Raw genomic sequence first — 23,647 nt, forward strand, 5'->3', positions numbered from 1 at the left:
GTTTTTAACTCTATGGGCTGTTTGGTGGGAGCAGGATGATGCACGTTTTTGGAAAATGGGTTTATTTGCAAAGAAAGATGCTTTAGAGTTCAATCATGAGACTTTATAGATCATTGCCACTTTTTTATGCTAGTAAATAATTCCAGTGTTGATATACTAGCCAATAGTTTTATCAAATTTAGTGTTTTAACGTTATATTGCAGTGAGAACAAAAGATAAATTACTTTTATCACCTTCAAGGTGCACTTTAAGGAGTTTTACAGTCAGACGAGCTAAAGATTGAGCTCTTTTTGGCCACGATGACAAGAAGTGTGTTTAAATGAGTCGAGGTGAAGCTTTTACGCCTGACAGCACAGAGCCAGCTGTCCAGCATGGAGGTGGTAGCATCATAGCGCAAAGCGAACAAAGTAATGGAAGCCTACCTCCAAACTCTTCAGCTCCTCCTCAGGTAACGGCTACAAACCTGGTCCCGACTGGGCAATCCCAAACATGCGTCGGAGCTGGATTCTGTTGGATGAATCAGGCTGACGTCACACTTCTCAAAGCAAAAAGTGTGTGTGTTAACCAAACATCTGTGGCCGTGTGTGTGTGTGTGTACAGCCTGTACGTATAATTCTGACGCTGTGTGGATTGGAGGAAACCTCCAATAAAGTCAAACTTGTGCCCCCAGTTCTTGTTTTTCAGTGTTGTATGTCGTATAATTATTAAAAGCCTGAAACTAATGACATCCATGCCCACGATGGATTGGACGATTGGACGGAATTAAATGGCATTTGAAAGACAGATCTTTGAGTTTTGATTTCCCTCCACGTTTAATAAAAACTGATTACATTTACCAGCTAAATTGCTACCACAGCGACAGGAAATTCAGTGGGATAATGCTGGGAAGGCCGACAAAGATGTAGTGTTTGTTTTGGTAAAGCTTGAGCACGCCTGCAGCCGTTTTTGCCGTCAAATAAACATTTTCTTTCTAGGTGTGGCGGCGATATTGGACTACAAAAGCGGACCCTTTGTACCTTGTGGTTCCTGTGTTTACGCTGCATGCCGATGCATTTTGTTCCTGTTGAATCGGATTAAATTTGTCGCGTTGTGCTGAAACACATAGCGTCGACTTCCTGCCTCAGAACGGTGCTCCGGGAAATTCGCTGAATTCGTTGAGCAACAGTAGCTTTTTTTTTTTTTTTTTTTTTTTTTTTAATGTGTGAGGAACACATTCCTCAGTGATGGCTGGAAACGGCTCTCCTGTCGGAGCTTGTCTCGACGGCGGGGATGGTGAAACACCTCAGAAGTTCTCCGTTGTGATCATTCCTCTGGTGCTGATTCAGCCCTCTGTTGGCGAACAGTTGAACGCCTCACCAGTGACTATGTCCCTCAGTTTGGGTTACACGATATTCTTATTACAAGTCACGGATCAGACAGAATCTGTTCTGCTGTACAGTCTGCAACACTGACTAAAAAGTCACCCTTTAGGAATCCTTTATCAAGAGATCCACTTAGTGTTTTAGCTTTAATGTTAGATTTCCACTTCTTTAGTTCCGACAGTATGATTGGGATTCCTTACCATCAGGTCAGTCACCACAGCTTTAGGTCGTCATCTTACATGATTTGGCCAGCTTCCCCGTGAACGTTTTTGTTTTCAAGATGTCTAAACAGCGTCCACGTAGTTGTGTGTAGGCTAAAATGGGTCGTTATCTGGTCTAAAAAGAGTTTATTAGACATCTGAAGTGAATCTAGACCTCGGTTCGCACTGAAGAGTTGCCTTAAAGTGGGAGAGTTTGAGTGTTTTGGAGGTTTTGTTCGTGAGTGATGCCAGGATCAAGACGAATTGAAGGATCCGGATGGGTTTGTTGCTCCGATCTGTGGTGAGGACGGAGACAGTTGAAACAAGCTCCATCATCCTTTGCCTCCTGGGTTTTCTGGGCTCGGGCCGCTGGGAGGAGACTCCCAGGGCAGACCCAGAACTCCCCGGAGGAGTTATATTTCTCCTCTCTGGCCTTGGAGGAGCTGGACCCAACAGACAGAAAATGGAAACCTTATGATGCTCAGAAGAGATGAAGCTTTCCATCATCATCATCGAACCAAACCGTCCATTTGAATCTCTCACGTTGTTACGTCAAAACCTCAAAGTTGTAGCTCAGCACTTTGGGTTTCAATATTCAGCCATTCTAGGCTGCCACCTCTCCATTACGGTAAAAAAACTCATCCAGTCAGCCATTGCAAAATAACTCCTGCTGGTTTTCATGATCCCTAGATTTGGCTATTTTTAAGTAATTTGATTTGAGTTTAGGAGCAACCTGAGGGCAGACTTGGGTTCATAATGAGGTATAAATCCCACATAAGGTCTTAGAACTTGTTAATTTGGACTTAGTGCTTCCCTACACTGATACCCCCCACACACGCGGCAGCTGGTACTTCTCTTGAATCTTGTGCTGTGTGGGCGCCTGAAATAAGGTCATCAGCTCCGAGAGCACATTTGGATTTTGTTGGTTTTCGTTGGTTTTTGTTGGCTTTCGTGGCGCACCGGACCGGCGGCAGAGCTAAATGTGGGTGAACGTGTCCAACCTGCAGCGGTTGTTGTTGTTTTTTTTGTTGTTTTTTTAAGCTCGACCTGGCCGCGTGGGCCCACGGCGTTCATTACCGGGCGGAATGAGTGGCATGTTATCGCAGAAGCCTGTCAGACGCTGCACACTCGAAATCAGCTGTGGAGGAGGGGGGTGGTGGTAGGTGGGGGGGATGACATCACCATTAGAGAGATATTTTCTCTCGGTCTTCCAAGCTCCGCCGCTGACACCGTGACAGTTTCACAAGATATCAATGTTTTTTTTTATTCCCACTCTGAAATTCTTTTGTAAAAATAACAGCATAGCGCGCCGATCCTCCTGAGGGGAAAAAAAGAAAATAAAGGCTTTGTTCCTCTCAAACATAGATTTTATGCTTTTTTTTCTCTTAACCTCTAAATAAGGAATCAGAAGAACCAAATATTAGATAGCCACAACTATCTGGCGCCTGCGAAGGTTTTTATCTTTATTTTTAAAACAATTGTAGTTAAACAGACTCCGCTTCAATCACTGGCATCACGTTAAGGAAATTAAACAAGCAAAAGACCTTTAAAATGACCCAGTTTAGTCTCCATATTATAGTTTACTGTGATTTAAAACGAGATGTTTGTCTCATTTGTGCAAGAATCTAAAATGTGGGACTAATGATGGTGCAGACAAGCACACACAGGCTCAAACGCTGCAGGTATTCTTCCAGGAAACCAAAAAAAAAAAAAGAAGAAGGGAGCCGTTTTTGGAAAGAGTTCCCGGTTAAATCTGGGAACTCACGATTCAGCCGAGTTGGCAGAGCTCCGAATCCTCCGTCTGTGAGCCAGAAGTCTCCTGTTCGACCATTTCACAAACAACCATCGCTGAGATCCCTTTAAAACTTAATGCTGAAGCCACTTCTGTTTGTTTGTCTGAAACGTGTTAGATTTTATTTTCTTACATCTAATCTTTTGGCATAAATTCACCAAGAGGTTCTGCAACTTTTCAAGCAGATGATTTATTTTTAAAACCTGATGTCCTTACAATCCTTTCAGGAGCTTGCATGCAGCTCTGTTCTGTAATTTAGGGTCTTCAAATCCTTTAATAGTCAACAAAATGCTTATTTAGTACCTAGAAATTAGGAAAAATCCAACCACTGTCGATGAGCTAACGTCATATTTGTTTCATCTGCAAGAAAAGTCTTTGTGCTTTTCAAAGTTCTCAAATAATCTGACATCAGATTGCATTCAGACACATTAGGTATCTTAAACCGGTTTAATTTTTTTTCACTGTTCCAGGATCAGCCCTGCCAGGTGAGTTCAAATGCACCCAAAATCTCCAGAATAATCATTTATTTTAAGTACCAATTGTTGCTTCTAGTCAGACTTCATCTTACTGCAGTCGAATTTGAAACACATTTATTGTTAAAAAATGTGCTGCGCAAATATTTACCTATCTTTAAATTGTTGTTTACTCATGTGGCCTTGGCTAATTTAGATTTTTGAAGCTATTCTATGTATATTTTTGGAATTTTTATTAATTTCATATGAAGGCCATGGAGTTTTTCCCAAATTTGCTCCTAGCTTGTGTTTGGAGGCGACTCTACCTCAGTTATTGTTCGTAACTTGACATTTTATCAACTTTTTATGAACTTAAAACTCAATATAACAATAAAACGTTACTTTCTAAGTGTTAAGTTTGTTATAATTTTAATGTTTTAGTGGGCTAAATATTCTCCTTTGGTGCAAATTGATTGGTTTGAAATTAACACGGATGGGATGGAAGCATTTCGGGGTAAAAACGGAGGAAAAATGACGTAAAAAAAACCCTATAAGTTGACGCAGTGTGATGTACGCCGATGCTTGTTTCTCTCCTCTTTTAGCACCTCTTTCCAGCGTCAGTCTCTACCCTCCTTCCCCTGCAAATTACCCAGCTTTCTTTGCAAGGCCGCCAGGCAGCCGTTAATTAGCCAATCTCACGCTCCGTTAGCCGGCCGGGGAGACGGAGCGAGGCAGGGGAAGAATAGACGGCGAGTTTGGAGCGAAGGTTGGAGTAAAGTTGGAGGAAAGTGAAGGGACCTAAAGAGGAGAGCGAGAGTGAATAGAGGAGGCAGTAAACGGGGGGAGTGGATCGAGGACTCAATGCCGTTTCCCAACAAGAGACATGAGAACCAGAGGAGAGAAATGAATTCTGAGTGGCGAGGGGCTGTGGAGCAGAAAGGAGGGATGAGAGGGTTGAAGTGGTGAGAACGGATGGCGCAAAATGATTCTCACTCCATTAACAGCTTCTGCTTAACCAAAAGCAGCTGGAAAAAAAAAACAACTCCAGAGTTAATTCAAAAACATTAACGCAGAGTCTAGTTTCACCCTCAGTTATGGCGACCTCAGGGAACTAAAGGTACCATGAGGTCCATCGGCTGCTGCTGCCATTTTAAATCTGGTCCCGCTGACGAGTTGGAAAAGTTCAGATGGGAACAACGAAAGACAAACAGATGGTGAAAGATCTCACAGCTAATTACGCTAATTTCTGACAAAACGATATGAAACAAAATGACTGTTATTCTGAACTATAAATAGACGCTTTGAAGCAGCGTTTGCCGCCGCCAAGGTGCAAACGTCTTTAAAGGTGAAATGAAAAGTGTTTTTGAAGCTGACATGTATCGAAGGAAAGACGTAAAAGGTGTCGGACTGCAGTTAACGTTTTGAAGAGGACCACCTGAAATGCAAATCTTAAACAGAAGAACAGACGCCTGTCGCTGTCCAAAACTCGCTGTCCGGACCGCCACTCGCCGCCTGTCGCAGTCCTGACCCACCCTTTGGTGTCCGGACCGCCACCTGTCACTGTTCGGACCCACTGCCTGTCGCAGTTCGGCCCTCTGCCTGTCGCTGTCCAGACCGCTGCCAATCGTTCTCTGGACCACCACTCGCCAACTGCTGCTGTCCAGACCACCACCACCACCTGTCACTGTGTGAACCGACACCTCTCACTGTCCAGACGGCCATCCGCTGCCTATCGCTGTCCGGATGGGAAGCTCCTTGAAGGCTGTGACATCACTGTAAACGTCCGGGGTTCTTCTTGTGAAATGTGGGGCTCCAGTTCCCGACAGCATCAATCCAGACCAAAAATTAAACGTGTTTTCAAACCGGTCCTCTTTAACAGAACTTGCTTCTTCTTCTGCTTCCATTTTCCCTGATAAACATGGGGACAGTAACCTCCTCAGTGTCCTACAGCGATCTGCCACAGCTGGGCCCACCTCCTTCTACATCACCAACCAAGGAGATAACTCCACCTACAAAAATTTTTATATTTTATTAAATCTCCCCTTTAAGTCGTCCCTATTTTTTTTTCCAAACTACTTCATTTTTATCACTCAGACAACAATAATCGGTTGACAAACTTATTATCTTTCAGAGTCAACTTGATTCAAGATGGCCGCCACAGCGAATCAACATTCGCAAACACAAAAATGACAACAACTCGGTTGGTTTTACAGACACGACCTCAAATTTAGCGCAGTAGTAGCTCCCAAACACATAATCTGAGTGCTAGAATTGTTTCAATTTTTCTTAGAAAAAAATCACTTTCCTGTAATATTTTATCGTGTTCTCGATGCACAGTTCAGTAGACTTCATGCAGTTTGACTTGTCTGCTGCTTTTAACTCATTTGCTGTTTAGTTAACCATTTTTTTTTTTTTTTAGAGCATTGTTTAATTTGAGTCACTCGGGCATAAATAGGCTCCTAAACTCAGGGATGGACCAATGTTGACACTTTTGATGCAATATGTTCCAGTTTTTTTAGTTGAATCTACGAAAAAAATAACAAAAATCATCACATTCGACACAAAAAGTCATGTTTTAGCTCCATCAAGGTGACTCCCAGGAGCTAAAAACATCCAGTCGTTGATGTTGTTGCTGCCTCTTTTTTTTTATTTATTTTTTTTTTGGCCCTTCAGGTTTTTAAATTCAAAAAGCTCCGGATGTTTTTTGGTTTGATTAGGTGATTAAGTGGGGAAAAGAAACCCAAAAAAGTAGCTGCTAACAAACCTTAAAGAGAGACATAAAGGAAGAGAATAAAAGCAGGAAGCTGAGAGTAAAAAAAAAAAAAAAACAAGCACTGGACGGAGCAACAATAAAACACAAATTGAAAATGTGGCGCCGTTAGCGGCGGAGAAGCACCATCATTTTCACTCCATTAGCTCCTCGAGTTGAACCGAGCTGGGAGCCGAGATGGTGCTTTGAAGGACATCTTGTAAACGGCAGCTTTCAGTGGCGTCGGAGTGGAAAGGCTGTGGTTTTTAATTGAAGTGTTCGGGGCTCTGAATGCTCTCCTGCTCGGGCTTTTAAAGGAGCAGTGAAACACAAAATGACGTTCAGACCGGTGTTAAGTTTGATGGGGAATTTAACCCTCCTGGGACTTTATTGGTCCCACATGGTTGTGGAGGAGTTTTGGCCCACTCTTGTTTCCCATTGTTGCTTCAGTTCACTGAGCTTCATCAGCTCTCTTAAGGTCCCAACACAGCAGCTCGTTCAGGTCTGGACCTGGACTGGACCATTCTTTTTTTTTTTCAGACGTTTTGTTGTAGATCGTCCTCCTGTGTGACCCGGGTTTAGCTGTCGGACTGATGGCGTCTCGTTTGACCCTAGGGTGCTTTTGTAGAGGAGTTCCTGGTTGTCACTGCAGAACAAGCCCAGATAATCACCCTACCGCCACCGTGCTCGACAGTTGGGCTGGGCTAGTTATTGTTTTTGTACGACACTCGGAGGTAATGGCGTCCTTTTTAATGTTGATGTTGTACACACCGATACATCAACACAGCCGCAGCACAAACCTAAAAGTTTCCATTCTGAAGATGTTCTTTGAACCTGTTAACCTTTTTTCCTTAAAGACACATGACCCATGCTGGGGTCACAAAATTTGAGTCATTATTTTCAAATTCCCCAGCTCAAAAGCTCCAGAACGAGTCGCAGTTTGTTGAAATGTGGCGATTTATCACCTGCTGACAAACTTGTTTTGCTTACGAGCATGCCGGTTTGAAAACTGGTCCAGAGTGACGTCATCAGGAATTCCCGCCCAAGCTTCCCAATGACGCCAAACATTAGGAATTCCCAGTGGAAAAATGGATAATGGGTTATTTCTGAAGACATACCTGTTAGAAAACTTGGATTTAAAGGTTGTTTGGGTACGATTTTATTCACTGGGATAGCTCGATGGGGTCTTTATGGACTCATTTTTATGCAAATCTCAGTTACGGCAAAAACTTGTAGTATTTTGCACTACAGCCTGAGCTCATTTTGACTCGTTTTGCCAGCATGGGTCACATTCATTCATTCACTGCACTCTAGAATAAATAGAAAACTGAACTCTCTATGGCATCTCTATCTCTTGAACTTGTCTAATTATAACATTTGAGGAGAAACTATTAGAAATTTAAATGTAAAAGCTTGTAAAAATGTAGGCCCTTGCCTCGTCTAACCCATATTCTTGTAGTGATTTGTTTAAAAAAAAAGAAAAGGGCCGCTTGATGCTGAATCTCCTAAATATGAAGTGAAGCCTGTCTTCATTTACCAGGGAGCTCATTAAGCATGCGGCGAGTAACGAGGGAAACTCTTCTTCCCAGTGGCTTTGTTTCTGTGAAGCTAAATGGTGTTTTTATAGTGTTTAGTATTCTCCTCTACCAGCACTGTCCTGCTTTATGGAGCAGAGAACACACACAGTTTCATTAGAAGCTCTAGTGGTAATTGATAGTGTTTTGTGTGTCTGTGTGTGCGATTGTGCGCTGTTTTTTTTTTTCTTCGTCTTCTTCTTCTTTTTTAATGCCTCGGATTCTCCTCAAGGGATTAATTCAAAGAAATCCAATCAGACCGTCTTCATTTCCACCGACAGCCATTTTCGTTTTATTAGCTCAGGCCAGATATTCTATTAGATGTCGACTGTAGATTCTCCTCTCGCTTCTTAATAAAACTGCTGCACGAATGGGAGCGGAGGCTGGAGTTCGGCAACATCCGAGCAAATTTGAGTCCTAAATTTAAGGTCGAATGAAATTCAAACCGAAGACGAGCATGCCTGCTCAGATTACAGTCAGGAGGGCTGAGGTCGAGACATTAGGAGTTATTTCCCTCATAACTAAACAAAGAGTAAACCATTCCGGTTAGATTTATTACCGTTCTGCAACATTTAGATGGTTTAGCAATCAGGATTTCTGAGTCCTGGCTGCTGAAGAAGCTGAAACTAAGTTTCCGTTCAGTGTTGTTGGGGACCTGGTGTCTCTCTCCAGTGGTTATTGGGCAGGACATGGGGGGACACCCTGGACAGGTCGTCGGTCCATCACAGGGACACGTAGAGACAACCCTAACCATTCAGTCTGTTACTTACAGCTGGTTAAGATTTAGAGTTAATTATGACCCAAACCTTCAGGTTTTCAGTCTGTGGGATAAAACCGGAGAAACAGCCGGGTTGTGTCGAAAAGCTAAAAGCAACAAAGGGCTAGCTAAAAGTAGTAGAACAGTAGCTAAAAGTAACATAAAGCTAAATGTTTCAAAAGGCTAGCTGACAGCAGCAGGACTGTAGCTCAAAGCTAAAAGTAACAGAAGGCTAGCTTAAAACTAAATGTTGCAAAATGTTAGCTGAAAGCTTAAAGTAGCAGAACTGCAGCTGAAAGGTAAAAAAGTGCAAAGGCTAGTTGAAAACAGCAAGACAGTAGCTCAAAGCTAAAAGTAACAAAAGGCTAGCTAAAAACTAAAAGTAGCAAAGACCAGTTTAAAGTAAAAAGTAGCAAAATGTTAGCCTAAATTTAGTAGAACAGTAGCTAAAAGTAACATAAATGTAGCTAAAAGGAACAAAAGGCTAGCTGAAATCAGCAGAACAGTAGCTAAAAGTAACATAAAACTAGCTAAAAGCTGAAAGTAGCAGAACAGTAACCAAACTTTAAAGTTAGCTTAAGAAAAGCCGATCAATCGTTCTGCAGCAGAATTTAACCAGATTGTTGGCGAAGGAATTAAACAGATTATGTTTTTCAATAGGGAGAATATTTGTAAATAAAATTAGATATATTCAAGTCATGGCGCTGATCTCCTGAATGAGCTGAATGTCATGATATATGAATGGGTAATGTAGTACAAAGAATGCAGTAGTTAGATTACAAGGAAAGTCTGTAAACGCTGAGTCAGCGTTCACACTTCACTTATGACGTCATTCGCACACAGAGAACAAATTGAAAGGGTTAAACCATCCTCTGTAGCTTCTGTGAAGGCCTGCCATCTTCGGCTGCAGGTTGAAGCGGAGACGACCTCGCCCTCCGCCCGTCCAGCGCCGCCTTCAAAGCTCCGGCTTACTCTCCATTGCACTCAGTTGCACTCATGAGAAGTGATGGAAGTCGTCTTGTAAAGACGGCGAAACGAGGCCCTTGGGGAGACGTTCGTTTCTTCTTCTTCTTTTTTTGTTTTGTTTTGTTTAAAGCACTCTGCAGCCTTTTATCTGGCAATGCATCACTCTGTGGAGCAGAGCCAACGTTTATGGTGCAAAAGACCGTTTTCTTCATGTTTGTCCTCCAAAAATACACCTTTTGATTTGTTTACGGTTTAAGAAATGATTAAAATTCAGCTGGCTTTAATTTAAGCTCTGTGTGACGTTTGGTGAAGGCTTTATTAATGAAGAGTTTGTAGCTTATTAAGCGACTAGTGAGGTGGAGGTTCATGAGTCGGCAGAGGGAGGGGGCAAAGGTCCGCATGAGCAGAGGAACAGCTGTGTGGGGTTCAGGAGGAGGGCGGGGCCGCTTCTGGTGATGCGCACTCGCTGTTGATTTATGGCCGCACGTTGAACAAAATAATCTCCGTTTCCAAAAATCCCCTCCGCCTCGTTCTCCGTCCAGCTTCGCCGCGAAGAACAAAGGAAAGTAACAAGCGGACTCGCCGAGGAGGCTGTCTAATTATAGCTCCGTGCCTTGAGTGTCGGCGGAGCTTGTGCGTCGGGGTTTATGCAAAATGCATCTTTTGATCGTTCGCGGCAAAGTCAGACGCCAACCTTGTGCTCCCAAAACGTCGGCTAAAACTCAGGGATGATGTCAGTTTTGGATCCGTGATGCAGCGGGTTTTAGTTCCCTGTACGCTCCTCTGCGTCATCAGAAAGAGAGTTTGCTGTAAAGTGCGACAATCTGTGGTTATCTGGAGCTTTTTTTCCTTCCAGTAAAATACCAAGAAATGTCATCCTTTCTTTAACGAAGCAGGTCCGGACTCCATTTTGAGTTTGAAAAAAAATTTTAAAAAGTTAGTACTTTACGAAGTGTGTTACTGTCGTTTTATATAACGGTCTTCGTGTTGCTTCTGAAGATCTGAAGATGTCCTCTCAGTGTCAGAGCTTCAGTTGACTCCAGGCAGTGTGTGTGTGTGGTCAGTTGACCTTGTTCGCCCCCTCCCTTAGTGTCACTTCCTGTTTCCTCCTCCTTGGTTAGATGGCCTTTGTGCGGCAAAACGAATACTCCCCCTGCCCCACTCCCTCTCTCTGTGCTGTCCCAACCCATCTTCATCATCACCTTCATCCTCGGAAACATCAAATTAGTCCCACTGAATTACCTAAAGCGGGTTTTACTGTTGCTGACACAAACGAGGGGGCTGAGATGATGGAGATTCTCGGACTGTTGGGGTAAAATTAACGTCTCGTCCTGAATCGGCTGATTGGCGAGACAAGGCCAAAATTCCATCCCGGACCAAAGTGACCACTTCTCTGCTAACAGGAAGTGACAGATTTGGGAGTTTGTCGAGAGGACGGAGCGGGGAGCTGAAAGTAAAACAGAACTTCGAACGTCAGATTAAGCAGGAAGGTGGAACGCTTCGATTGAAATTAGAATAATTGAAATGTCGACTTAGGCTAGTTTTTGTAGTCCTTTTCTTGGCAGTTTGCTCTCTTTCGAACCATGTTTGTGTCGATTCCTGTTTCTGTTTTCTTCCAGTCGCCTTCAAGATGTTTAGATATTCTCGTCCTGCCATCACACAATCAGACGACCTCTGATGACTGAGAAATGGTTTTTATCTCGTCCTCTAAAGAACAGATGATCGTAGGCGACAGTCTGAGATGATAAGACCAGCCCGGGACCGACAGTCATCACGTATTTAATGTCTCACGTGTTTTTATTTCCTTACTCCTCAGCTTTGATTGAACCTAAAGTTGAGGTCTTTTAAAGTGGGGCTCCGCGGAAAAGTTCTGAACGGTTGTCCCTGGATGATCCCTATTGATTTCACAGTCACTGGGTCAAAGGTCGAGGGAGAACCTTGTCGTGCTAGAACTGAAACAGTGTAACAGAGGAATGTCCCACTGCACGGCTGGACCCCTCGTGGGTCAGGGATGATCCCTATTGATTTCAAGACCACGGGGTTAAAGGTTAAGGACACAGATGACCTCTTCATGAAAATACATATGAATGAAACTCAACACAAATAGACTGTTGTGAAGGAATTCATTTTGTTTTGTAACCTAAAAAGTAGATGAATTACAACAGTTGACCTTTTAGCTTTAAATAACTTCTTGCAGAACGATTTCTCAGTAACATTTGTCTACACGTGGTGGGGGTGGTGTCCAGGTCGGAGGCTGTCAGGGGGTCTCGTGTCACCCGTTGAGACAAATGTTCAGAAGTCGGCGTTCTTCCCGCCGCCGCTCGCGCCACTCCACATTTTAATGATGCAGCACTTGAATATTAAAACCATTATGGAAGAGAGAGTGAGGGAAATTGAGATGTGATTCATTATTCTGCTCTGGGTGAGTGTCTCTCTCTCCCTCCTCCCCCCACCCCCCTTCCTCTTCCTCCCCCTCCTCTTAGTCTTCCTCCTCATTACATCCATTCTTCGGTTCTCTCGTCTTCCTCCTCCTCGCTTCTTCATCCCTTTCATAATTGTTTTTCGTTATCGTCTTTCTTTTTTTTTCCTGGATTCTTGTTGGCAAATGTTGCTTTTATTTGCTCCATCTCTGTCTTCCATTTGTCACCTCAATGACAGAGGATGACTCAGGCTCGGTGGGGTTTTTATTCTGCCTCTGAGAGTGGAGGATGTACGGTGCTAATAGTCCCTCTCTTCCTGACAGACTAATGACTAGTTTGTGCTCCTGTCTGTCTCACGCTCCACGTTTCCCTTCCTACCTCTTGCTTCTGGAAATGATTAGCTTCTTCGCATTACCCTCCTTTTTTTCCCCCCCCAAAGGCAGCATCTATTATGATGAATTCTGTCAAACTCGTTTTCTTTAGCTTTGCTTTCTGTCAATCTTTTTATGATGCACTTCCATTTCTGTCTTTGTTTATCTCTAACTTTGGTCAAAAGCACATCAGCTGATTTATAATAATAGTTTGTGTGTTGTAAAGAAATCAGGGCTTCGCTTTTGTAAATGTTAGATCTCATAGTCGTCAAGTACTTTTTCCTTTCTTTTCAGTTTTATTTTCTGATCTCTCAGCACCTTTCAGTCCATCGTATAAGCTAAATAAAAACGCCTTTTATTGCCTCTTTGAAGGAGAAAGTTTGCACATTACCAGGAACATATCTTTGGTCTTTAAACAGCTTTTATAGTTTTTTGCCCCCCCTGTCACAACGCAAAGAGGGGATTCATAAATGCCCTCCATCCGAATGTGTCTGTCCATTTCATCTCGTGAGCAACGAACTGACTTCCATTTTGGTGTTTGAATGCGTCTCGGCATAAGTCAGGTCGCTATCGAAAACTGGGCTGCCATGTCAAAATCCAACATGGCCACCGCCATATATAAATGCAAATTTTGTGAGCTGGATGACTGGAAAAAAAAAGCTAACTCAAAAAAGTCATTGAGCTTTTTTGCTTTTGCCATCAGGAGGTCTTGAAAGTGTAAAGACTTGACAGAAAATGACATGGAATCCAGATTTTTGCACAGCTTTTGGCTTTTAAAGACTATGGTCTTAAACCTTTGATCAGCTGAAAAAATCATGTTTGAGTGTAAATGCAGTTTGCAGAAAATTCCCTGCTCAAAAGTTTTTCTCTTGCACCGATTTCTTCTTTTAACATTGTGAAGCTCTACTTAGAACCTTCTCTAGATCCAATAGTGCAAAATGCAAATTCTTGCAATTTTTTGACTGCTCTTAAGATTTTGATCAGATGTGTGTGTATATATATATATATATATATATATATATATGTATATATGTATATATATATATATGTATATATGTATATATATGTATATATGTATATATATGTATATGTGTGTGTGTGTGTGTGTAAACCAGCCACCCCATTTATTTGAGGAAACTATACTATATAGCAAATAAAAATGAAGAAAATCAAATGTTTAGGGTGGTCAAAGATTCATTTGTGGGGGCCACCATTAACCAGCCTCTGGTCCACCATTTTGCCAGGTGGCAGATAGAATTGCTCCCTCTGATCGCCAGGACACGTCACTCTGCGCCGGCTTGAGCAGCAAATTATACAATAAAGTAAATCTATTCTCCCTCCAAATCTTCATCAGCTAAGACGTAATGTAAGATTTCATCCCTTTCTCTATACTTGGTTTCAGTTGAAACAGACGTCAACATATCTGTGCAGCTAAACACCACCAGGCGCCGAGAGAGGGCGGAGCCTGTTTGAATCTCTCTCTTTATGCTTTAGTACTTGGAATCAAACAATATTAACACTAAAGGAGGTATATTTGTATGCCCTGTTCAATTCCAGTTGAAAAAAAAATTCACTATTTGAGACCCTCAGCGATGGTGGACGTCAGCGTACCGCTCATTGGGTTCAGTTTAGATGAAGCTCATAAACACGCTAATAAACACTCTGGTTTTATCTGGTGTCTTAAGATAAAATACTGATGTTTTTATCAATGGAAGGCAATTAACATTTTTATTGAGTTTGCAGGCTAACCAAGACAGGCGTCCTGTTTGTTGTGTGCGTTTTCCCCTCTCAGATGACCTGTCGTACGAGGTGACGTGGTTCTTCACCCGGCTGCGCGGAGGAGAGAAGAAGACTGAGTTAGCCAGCATCGACCGCTTCGGCGTCATAGCGAAAATCCACCGGAACTCGTCGAGTGACGTTTCGATCGAGCGCAGGGACACCCACACCTACCTGCTGAACCTTTACGGCACCCAGGACAGGTGAGTCGGCCAAACCCAACTGGATGAACGCGCTTAATTGTGGTTTGTGCTCATCGTAACCCGAGTTGTGACATCTTTGTGTTCGGTTTTCAGTGACAGCGGCGAGTATCACTGCATCGCCACGCCGTGGTACCTGTCGACCTCAACAGGAGCCTGGACTGAAGCCAAACAGCTGACGTCAAAACGAATCTTCCTCTCTGTCAAGTTTGCTGGTGAGGAGTCCATACATACAGTGGGGAGAACAAGTATTTGATACACTGTTGATTTTTCAGGTTTTCCCACTTGCAAAGCTTGTAGATGACTGTAATTTTTATCATAGGTACTCTTCAACTGTGAGTGATGGAATCTAAAGCAAAAATCCAGAAAAATACAATGTATGATTTTTAAATAATTAATTTCCATTTTATTGTGTGAAATAAGTATTTGATCATCTATCAACCAGTAAGAATTTTGGCTCTCACAGACATGCTAGTTCTTCTTTAAGAAGCCCTCCTGTTCTCCACTCATTACCTGTATTAACTGCACCTGTTTGAACTCGTTACCTGTATAAAAGACACCTGTCCACACACTCAATCAATCAGACTCCAGCATCTCCACAATGCCCAAGACCAGAGAGCTGTGTAAGGACATCAGGGATAAAATTGTANCTGGGCCACACGGACTTTAAGCTCCCTCCAAAGATTTTCTATTGGATTCAGGTCTGGAGACTGGCTAGGCCACTCCAGGACCTTAACATGTTTCCTACGGAGCCACTCTTAAGTTGCCCTGGCTGTGTGTTTTGGGTCATTATCATGCTGGAAGACCCAGGCACGACCCATCTTCAGTGCTCTTACTGAGGGAAGGAGGTTGTTGGCCAAAATCTCACGATACATGGCCCCATCCATCCTTCCCACAATATGGTGCAGTCGTCCTGTCCCCTTTGCAGAAAAGCATCCCCAAAGAATGATGTTTCCACCACCATGCTTCACGGTTGGGATGGTGTTCTTGGGGTTGTACTTATCATTCTTCTTCCTCCAAACATGACGAGTGGAGTTTAAACCAAAAAGTTCTATTTTTGTCTCATCAGACCACATGACCTTCTCCCATTCCTCCTCTGGATCATTCAGATGGTCATTTGCAAACATCAGACGGGCTTTGACATGCATTGGCTTGCAGGATTTTAATCCTTGACGGCGTAGAGTGTTACTGATTGTTTTCTTTGAGACTGTGGTCCCAGCTCTATTTAGGTCATTGACCAGGTCCTGCCGTGTAGTTCTGGGCTCATTCCTCACCTTTCTCAAGATCAATGATGCTCCGCGAGGTGAGATCTTGCATGGCGCCCCAGACCGAGGGAGATTTTCCGTTATTTTATTTTTCTTCCATTTTCCAATAATTGCACCAACTGTTGTTGCCTTCTCACCAAGCTGCTTGCCTATTGTCCTGTAGCCCATCCCAGCCTTGTGCAGGTCTACAATTTTATCCCTGATGTCCTTACACAGCTCTCTGGTCTTGGGCATTGTGGAGATGCTGGAGTCTGATTGATTGAGTGTGTGGACAGGTGTCTTTTATACAGGTAACGAGTTCAAACAGGTGCAGTTAATACAGGTAATGAGTGGAGAACAGGAGGGCTTCTTAAAGAAGAACTAGCATGTCTGTGAGAGCCAAAATTCTTACTGGTTGATAGATGATCAAATACTTATTTCACACAATAAAATGGAAATTAATTATTTAAAAATCATACATTGTATTTTTCTGGATTTTTGCTTTAGATTCCATCACTCACAGTTGAAGAGTACCTATGATAAAAATTACAGTCATCTACAAGCTTTGCAAGTGGGAAAACCTGAAAAATCAACAGTGTATCAAATACTTGTTCTCCCCACTGTAACTAAGAATACATTTTGTAATAAACTGGTTTTGGTTGGAAATGATTCCTTCAACGGGCCTGGAAATGGGCCGCCCAAAACTTTTTTTTTTAATCCCAGTTTCTGTTTTTTCTGTTTTTTCTTCCTTCCAGTCTGGGACTCCCTGAAGTTGCCTCTCCTATACGGTGCAGCAGCCTCACTGGGTACTAAAAACACTCAACATTAAACTGGTTCATTAATTCATTGTAGTTATTTATCTAGGTGTTGCATATTCGTCATAAAATTAGATCGATTTCTCATCAATAATGGATTTTGTCATTTTTACTAAATGAATTAGATTAAGGCCAAGACTAAAATCTGGAAGAACAAAAATATATATATGTATACTAAATGCAGTGTAGGACATATCAAGAAAATAAATAAAAATAACTAAATAAACGTGCAAATAACAAGACAAATAAGATGTAATTTGAGAATTTATATTTGTGTGTGAGACCCACACCAAATTTCAGCTCCCTATCTGTAGACTTCATTGATGTATAGCCTATTTTGCATTTGACTGCGGTGGCCATCTTGAATTGGGTTGGCTCCAATGGTTAATCAGTTATCCGGTTGTCAGCTGTATCAGGATTACTAAAGAATACTAAACTATATCTGAATTAGCATTGGCATAGTTGAAATAGCTGAAACCTATGTTGCTTAAATGTTGCTCTGTTGAATAAGCATTAGCATAGTTGAATTTGCTAAAACTTTAGCTGAGTTAGCTTTAGCATAGGTAAATAAGCTGAAACTACAGCTGAATTGGCTTTAGCATAGTTGAATTGGGTAAAATTATAGCTAAATTAGCATTAGCATAGATAAATTAGCTGAAACTATAGCTGAAGTAGCATTAGCATAGTTGAATTAGCTAAAACTTCAGCTGAATTAGTTGGGTCCAGAATTATTGTGTTTTTGTTATTTTTTCATGATGTTATTTTTATGACTTTAGTTGAATTATCTGAGTTTCTGATCTCCAGCCTGTGTTTTTCTGTTAATCTGCGTGTTTTCATAATGACTTTGTATTTTTGTGTTTTTATGGTGTAAAGTGCTTTGAACCGCCCTGTTGCTGCAAAGTGCTATATAAATAAATTTGACTTGACTTGTCTTAAAGTAAATGATTTTTGTGTTGCTGTGCGCCTCCAGGTGTCGGGCTCTTCTCCCTTCTCCTGGGTCTGGTTTGCGCCCATTGCTGCTGCCGCAACACGACGCACACCCCTCGCTCACACAACAAGCTGCTGAACTTCGAGATGGACTGACAAACACTTTCCCCCGCGTCCACTCACTGCAGCGCCCACAGGAAGCACCACGCCAACCACAGACACACGCCCGTTGACGATTTCTGGGACACCCAGCTGTTCGCCGACGACGGGCGCTGGGAGTAAACTGACCGACCAATCACAGTGCTTTAAACGGTGCTCGGGACCTTCTTGCTCTGCAGTGGATGCGCAGGGGGACTTTCACACCCACCAATGGAGTAAAAGCCTTTCAGACTTCTATTTCTCTGGAGAAATCTGCAGCGCTTCTAGTCAATTTTTTTTTTCTAAACGTATTTGTTCCCATTTAAGACTGCAACCCAATGAGAAACTCTGAGGAACACGGAGCTTCTGAGACGTCACTGCCTGCTGGGAACTTCTTAACAGATCAGCTGCCTCTCTAACCACTAGGAATAACAAATGAAGTGCTCAGGCTGGACTTGTCCCTTTTTCTCCTTCTTTTCTATGTTGCCAAGGCTCTGTGCAAAGTACAACCTCTCTCTAAATCTGGCCGTAATTGGGTCCTTCAGTGCAGCCGTGAACTTGAGGGGGGGGCGACAAAAGTCAAGAGTTGGGCTTTTTTGTTCGCGCAACGAAACCTCGACGTCTCCTCGCTCCGTCTGAAGACGCGGTCCGAGTCTTCTGACACAGGAGTTCACAAAGTTAAGGTTTTTTTTGTTTTGTTTTGTTTTTTGAGTGTACTTTCCACACGAGACGTGTTGCACAACCGCCCCAGAGTGTTTCTATCCTAACAAGAGGACAATGACTACTTTTATTCTCGAGTCTAGTTTTTTGAAAATTAAGAGATTTTAAAAATGTGAGACATTTCTAAGCTTTACTATACGATATGCAGTTAGTGTGTTTGTGTGTGAGATATACTGTACATGGTGCCAATATACGAACTGATGGGAGTGCGCTTGGTTCAGATTTCCAGACCAACACTTGAACAGCCGCGATCGGCGGCCGCAGCGAGCGCTCTTCTTTTTATATAAGTAGTCAGAAATGTATCCAGCTGTTAGTTTTTTGCCTGAGTCTCGTGTGTGTTTTGTACACCGGTGTGAGTGTTGTGAGACAAAATGGGTTGCATGTTTGGGATTTTTTCTTTTTACAGTCATTCATGAGCAAAAAAATGTCAGTTTTTTTTTATTATTTTAAATAGAAAAGCCTGCTACATCCAGATTTGAAACCTAGCCGCCACATTGCTAGCGTACACCGTTAGCACATAGCGCATCTTATCAGGGTGGTACAAGAAACCCTGCTGCTTCCTTGGTTTGCTGTTTCAAAGTTTCATTCATGATTATGCATGTTTGTCAGCCTTATTTTTTTTTTTTTTTCAAAAATTTGCTCAACACCTTGAGAAATGTGCTCAGCTTAGCTTAGTTTAGCTTAGCACAGAGATTGAAACCAGTCAAGATGCTAACCTCGCTCGCTAAGCAAAAGCTCTGTCCATTCAACAAATTAATGTAATTATGACACTTTTGAATCGATTCCCTTTTATTTTTCACACTTTTTTTTATAGCCGACATAAATGAGGCCGTAAACATGTTGCAACATTTTAGCTGTGCTAGCAGTTTCGATCATTGTGCTAAGCTAACGAGCGTGTTCCTCTTCCTTTATCGCTGCAGGTAGAAAACTGGAAAACGTTTCTGCTGGCAAAATTATCGACCCTTAACATGAATTGTGCTTCCCATTTCTAATTAAACGCTTTTTAAAAATATATTTGGCTCCTTTTTATGCTACCAGCATTATAGCATGTCAGCTTGGTTTCAGTTTCACAAGACCTTGTCTTTAAACAACTGAAAGTTTGCCACCTGAGCTAAATAACCAGCTTGTATTTTTTAAGAAACATGCTAATTTTGATTTATAATAAAATGTTTCAGCCTAATTTAGATTACTGTAAAGCGTCTGTTTAGTTCAACATTATTCTTTTTGTTTTACGGGTGTTCTGCTCAAATTACAGCTTTATTCAGTGCGAACATTTAAGTTTAAAATGGATTCTTTAAATTAGCTCGCTAGCTGAACTCCAGACATTCCTAAAGAAGTACAAGAGCCAGCATCCCGCTGCAGAATCATTGGTGACCCAAAATTATAAAAAAGGCTAATTTTCAGTTGCAGTCTCGCTGCGTTCTAGGTGTTTGTGTCCGCAGCGGCTACAACTATTTTGAGGTCAAATCTGTTGTGCAGAATTTTTGATCGCGTTTAAATTTCAGTCTGCAAGACTGCGAGTCTTTGCGAGATCCTCCGTCGCAAACGAAACGCTCGGCTAAATCCGCTGGAGCTCGAGTCGTGTCAGGCTGATGTAGCTGTCGTAGGAGGACAAATATTGCCGAATCGCACGAGCGCAGACCAGGAGGGAGGCCTTTCGGTGAAAATCTGAGCGAATCGGCTGTAAAAATTAGAGTCTGAAATATTTAAAGAGCAGTATTCTAAAAACGACGAAATACACCCAGGTTTCAAGCCTGAAAGTCTCAAATTTCACTTTTGACAATAAAATTCAAGAACACAAATCATTGATCTGAGAAACCAATTTGATTTCTTTTTTTATTTGATTTTTTTTTCATGATTAATCTCCATGTCATTGCAATGAGTACCTTTTATTAGAAAACTTTCCTATGCCCTTTTTTTTTTTCCCCCAGAATATCTATGACATGAGTTTTACGTTGGAAGTGAAGGATTCTTTTTCACAGTAATTGTAAAGAAACGGTTTGTTTTTGCACTGAATCCAAAGCGCATACCAAGAATGGGGTTTTGAATGCAAAGGGAATCACTTCTGTACTCATTTCCTGCCCAAAAGGGAAAAGAAATGGAACAAATAATGGAAAAAATATGGATGTTTTAAGCAAATTGGCAGTTTGAAACGACTGTCTCAGTGTTCAGAATCAATACATTATCAATATCGGTGACATACATCCACCTACTGGTGAATAAAAGTGCGTCGTGCCAAACTTTTCAACGGTAAACTCAAAGTAGCAACAACATGCACCCGTGAACGTGTCCCAGCACGCTTACTCTCATGTCTTTGTTTTCCAATTTTGTTTTTACAGCAATTAATATGATGAATTCTGATGATTTTTTTCAATAAATAGATTTTAAAGCTGTACTCATTTGGAGCCTTTCATTAAATGTGATCTAATTTTGTTTGTCTTACTTATTTTTATTTCTTGAATTTTAATTTCTATCCACAACAGCAGCTGACAGGGTGTCATCTTTAACTTGCCAAAGTTCAGTTCAGACTTGCTGTTCTTTTTGTCTTTGCCTATTTTTTTTGTCACTGTGGTGAAGCAAATCACACATCTACTGCCCTCCCCCCCCTGCTTTGTGAACCCCAACAAAACAGTAATAACCTCCTGCTAAATGGGACTAGTGTTCATCTTTCCACACACACACACACACACAACACCATGGTGGTGATTGTAAAACATGTCGCCCCCTAGTGGTCATGTAGGGTCAAGGTTTCACTCCATTTTTAATCCCATGCTGCTCAGGTTTTAAAGGGTTGGTTGTGCACTTTTTTTTTTTTTTTAATCTTTGACAACCAGAGTTTAAAGGACGTGCAAGCTGAAATCTGATATTACCCGGCTAGTTTTTAAGTGCAGGATTAGAAATCAGATGAATTTTCCAGTGTTTTATTTGCCTAAAAAGCGGTGTTCCTGCAGGTTTAGCTTGATTAGCTGTCAGAATAAATCACTTCCTGTGGAAACGTTGGCTGCTGAGCGTTTCTGGAGGATCTGATGCAGTTGTGATCACAGCTCCCGCTCGGAGACTGGTGACAAAAGTGGCCTAATTTGGTTTTTATTCCTCGTCTCTGGGCAAACCATCAATCAGAATTTTTTTTTTTTTTTTTTTTATGGTTCCAAACACATAAAACAAAGAGAGAAAACTTCAGACACTCCAGTCAGAATAAATATTTTATGATTCAGCGTTGGACTGCGGTTATATCTCTCTCTTTCTGACTGTGCCTCCTGTTAGTCCTGTGGGATTTATGTGTATGTATTTTTTTTTATTTATTATTATTTATCTCCTCTTTCACTGCCTCTCCTGTCATGTTTCACTCTCAGTTTAATGCACAGGTCCATTTTTTTGTGCTCTTTGTCTTGATTAGAAATGCAGATGAGCTGAAACCTGGTCCTGAGTGTTTTACAGCCTCTCCATCCACCTCAGCTTTCATTTTTTTTTCCCCCCACCAGCAGCCTTCCTCTCATCTGTAGCTGTCACAAAAAAAAAAGAAAACTAAGATCCAGTGTTGACTGTTGGTGCCTGCACTCGTTCTCTCTCTCTCTGGGTCCATTTGACCCATTTTCCTGTCCCCGCTTCACGCCTCTCACGGATCGTTTGCCTAAAGTGGCCTCGTCGCCACTCCCAACATTGTCTCCTTTTAATTGAATCGGCGATGTGTGTGATTAAAATGAGGCAAACAGCACCGGATCGCTTTTGCTTCCTCCTGATTTGGAGGGAGCTCCATGATGTTAGCCCTTGGCGCCAGCTTCAACGTGGGACGGTTTGAGGGTTGCTCCACGTAACAGAATTTAAAAAAAAAATTAGCAGCTATCATCAGACCCAACAGAAGCAACATGTTCTCTGGTTCTTCTTGTGATCCGGGCAGCAGATTTTAAACTCCTCAGTTCTGCTCGGTCCAGCTCAACACACCGTTAGTAGCAGAGGAGCCTTCGAAATGGTAGAAATTGGGGATAAATTGCAACCAAGACGGCATAATGTTTCCTGTAGAAATGACAAAACAACTATCTTTGTACTGGTTCTAAAACAAAGGAATTGGCTCCATTATTGCCCCCAAACTACAACCACGACAGTCGGGGGACGTTGTGTGAAATGTAAGTAAAACCAGAACGCAGTGATTTACTCACAGAGGAACACAGCAAACAGATCAAATGTTTAAACTAAGTAATTGTACTAGTTTTGGAAGAAAAAAGAAATCTGAAGGCAGCAACACATCTCAGAAAGCTGGGACGGAGCAACAAAAGGCTGTAGAAGTAAGTGGTCCAAATAAGCTGGGGGAGCATTTTCCACCATGTCAGTAAGAAGACTGGTGATAAAGAAGGAAAGCTGGGCAGAGATTCACCAGACTGTTAGTAGCGAGATAATGCTCCTCAACAGAAAATCAGGAAGACTTTAAATGTCCCATTGAGGCTTATTCCATAAGAAGTCTGTAACCCAGAACAGAAAACGTCTGTCAAAGCACTTGCGCTATTTTATTTAAAGAATAAGCAAAACTTTTATTTTGAAAAGAGGAAGTGTAAGTATCTCTTTCTAGCGTTATTTCCGGTTGAACAGGAAGTGCGATCTTTTTCTTTCTAACTTGAGCCGAATTCGCTCTGCTGCACTTTGAAAATGGAAAGAGGTCGGTTATGGACGCCTGGTGCTAAACTTTGTCATTTTGGTGAGTTTAAGGCAGAAAAACATTTTAAACAAGTAACTGCACTTTTCAGAAGCTAATTTGGAATATCTGTTATGTTAAGTCGAAGAGAGCACGAGGTAGAGAAACCGTGTGGCTGTCCATTGCCGTGTCCATATTGAAACTTCATCTTGGTGAGTTGAGACATGTGCTTGTGGAAGAAAGCATGCTACAATTAGCATTGGGCTAGCGCTAAATGGCGGTTGGATTTATTTCTGTTTAAATGTCTAAAATTGTTATTTCTGTTAAGATATGATTTCACCTAATAATATTTAAGTTCTTTTTGTACTATTTTTTAGTTGAACCTACTGATTAATGCTGTTAAATGTATCTTTTATTGGTTATAAAACGGAAGTTACTTCTGTAATGATAAACCGGAATGGGTTTTACTGGTACAGAAGATGACTAAGGTAGAATATTGGAGCTAACCAGATTAAATGCTCCTGGGTAAAGTGATAGGTGAATTGTAATTCATGTTAT

General features: G+C 41.8%; 1 protein-coding gene across 1 annotated transcript in view; it reads left to right on the forward strand.

Annotated features, from left to right (window-relative positions):
- The window catches only part of si:ch211-132g1.7 (prostaglandin F2 receptor negative regulator), a 59,657-nt gene extending 38,800 nt beyond the window's left edge, over positions 1-20,857 (forward strand). Inside the window, exons 12-15 of the mRNA XM_017430095.3 lie at positions 14,435-14,621; positions 14,715-14,833; positions 16,618-16,668; positions 17,648-20,857. Coding sequence (XP_017285584.1) covers positions 14,435-14,621; positions 14,715-14,833; positions 16,618-16,668; positions 17,648-17,760 — 470 coding nt within the window. The 3' untranslated portion in view covers positions 17,761-20,857. The remainder of the gene's footprint in view (positions 1-14,434; positions 14,622-14,714; positions 14,834-16,617; positions 16,669-17,647) is intronic.
- The last annotated feature ends 2,790 nt before the right edge of the window (positions 20,858-23,647 follow it).

Source organism: Kryptolebias marmoratus, linkage group LG23, assembly GCF_001649575.2.
Source record: "Kryptolebias marmoratus isolate JLee-2015 linkage group LG23, ASM164957v2, whole genome shotgun sequence".
In the NCBI taxonomy this organism is placed as follows: Eukaryota; Metazoa; Chordata; class Actinopteri; order Cyprinodontiformes; family Rivulidae; genus Kryptolebias; species Kryptolebias marmoratus.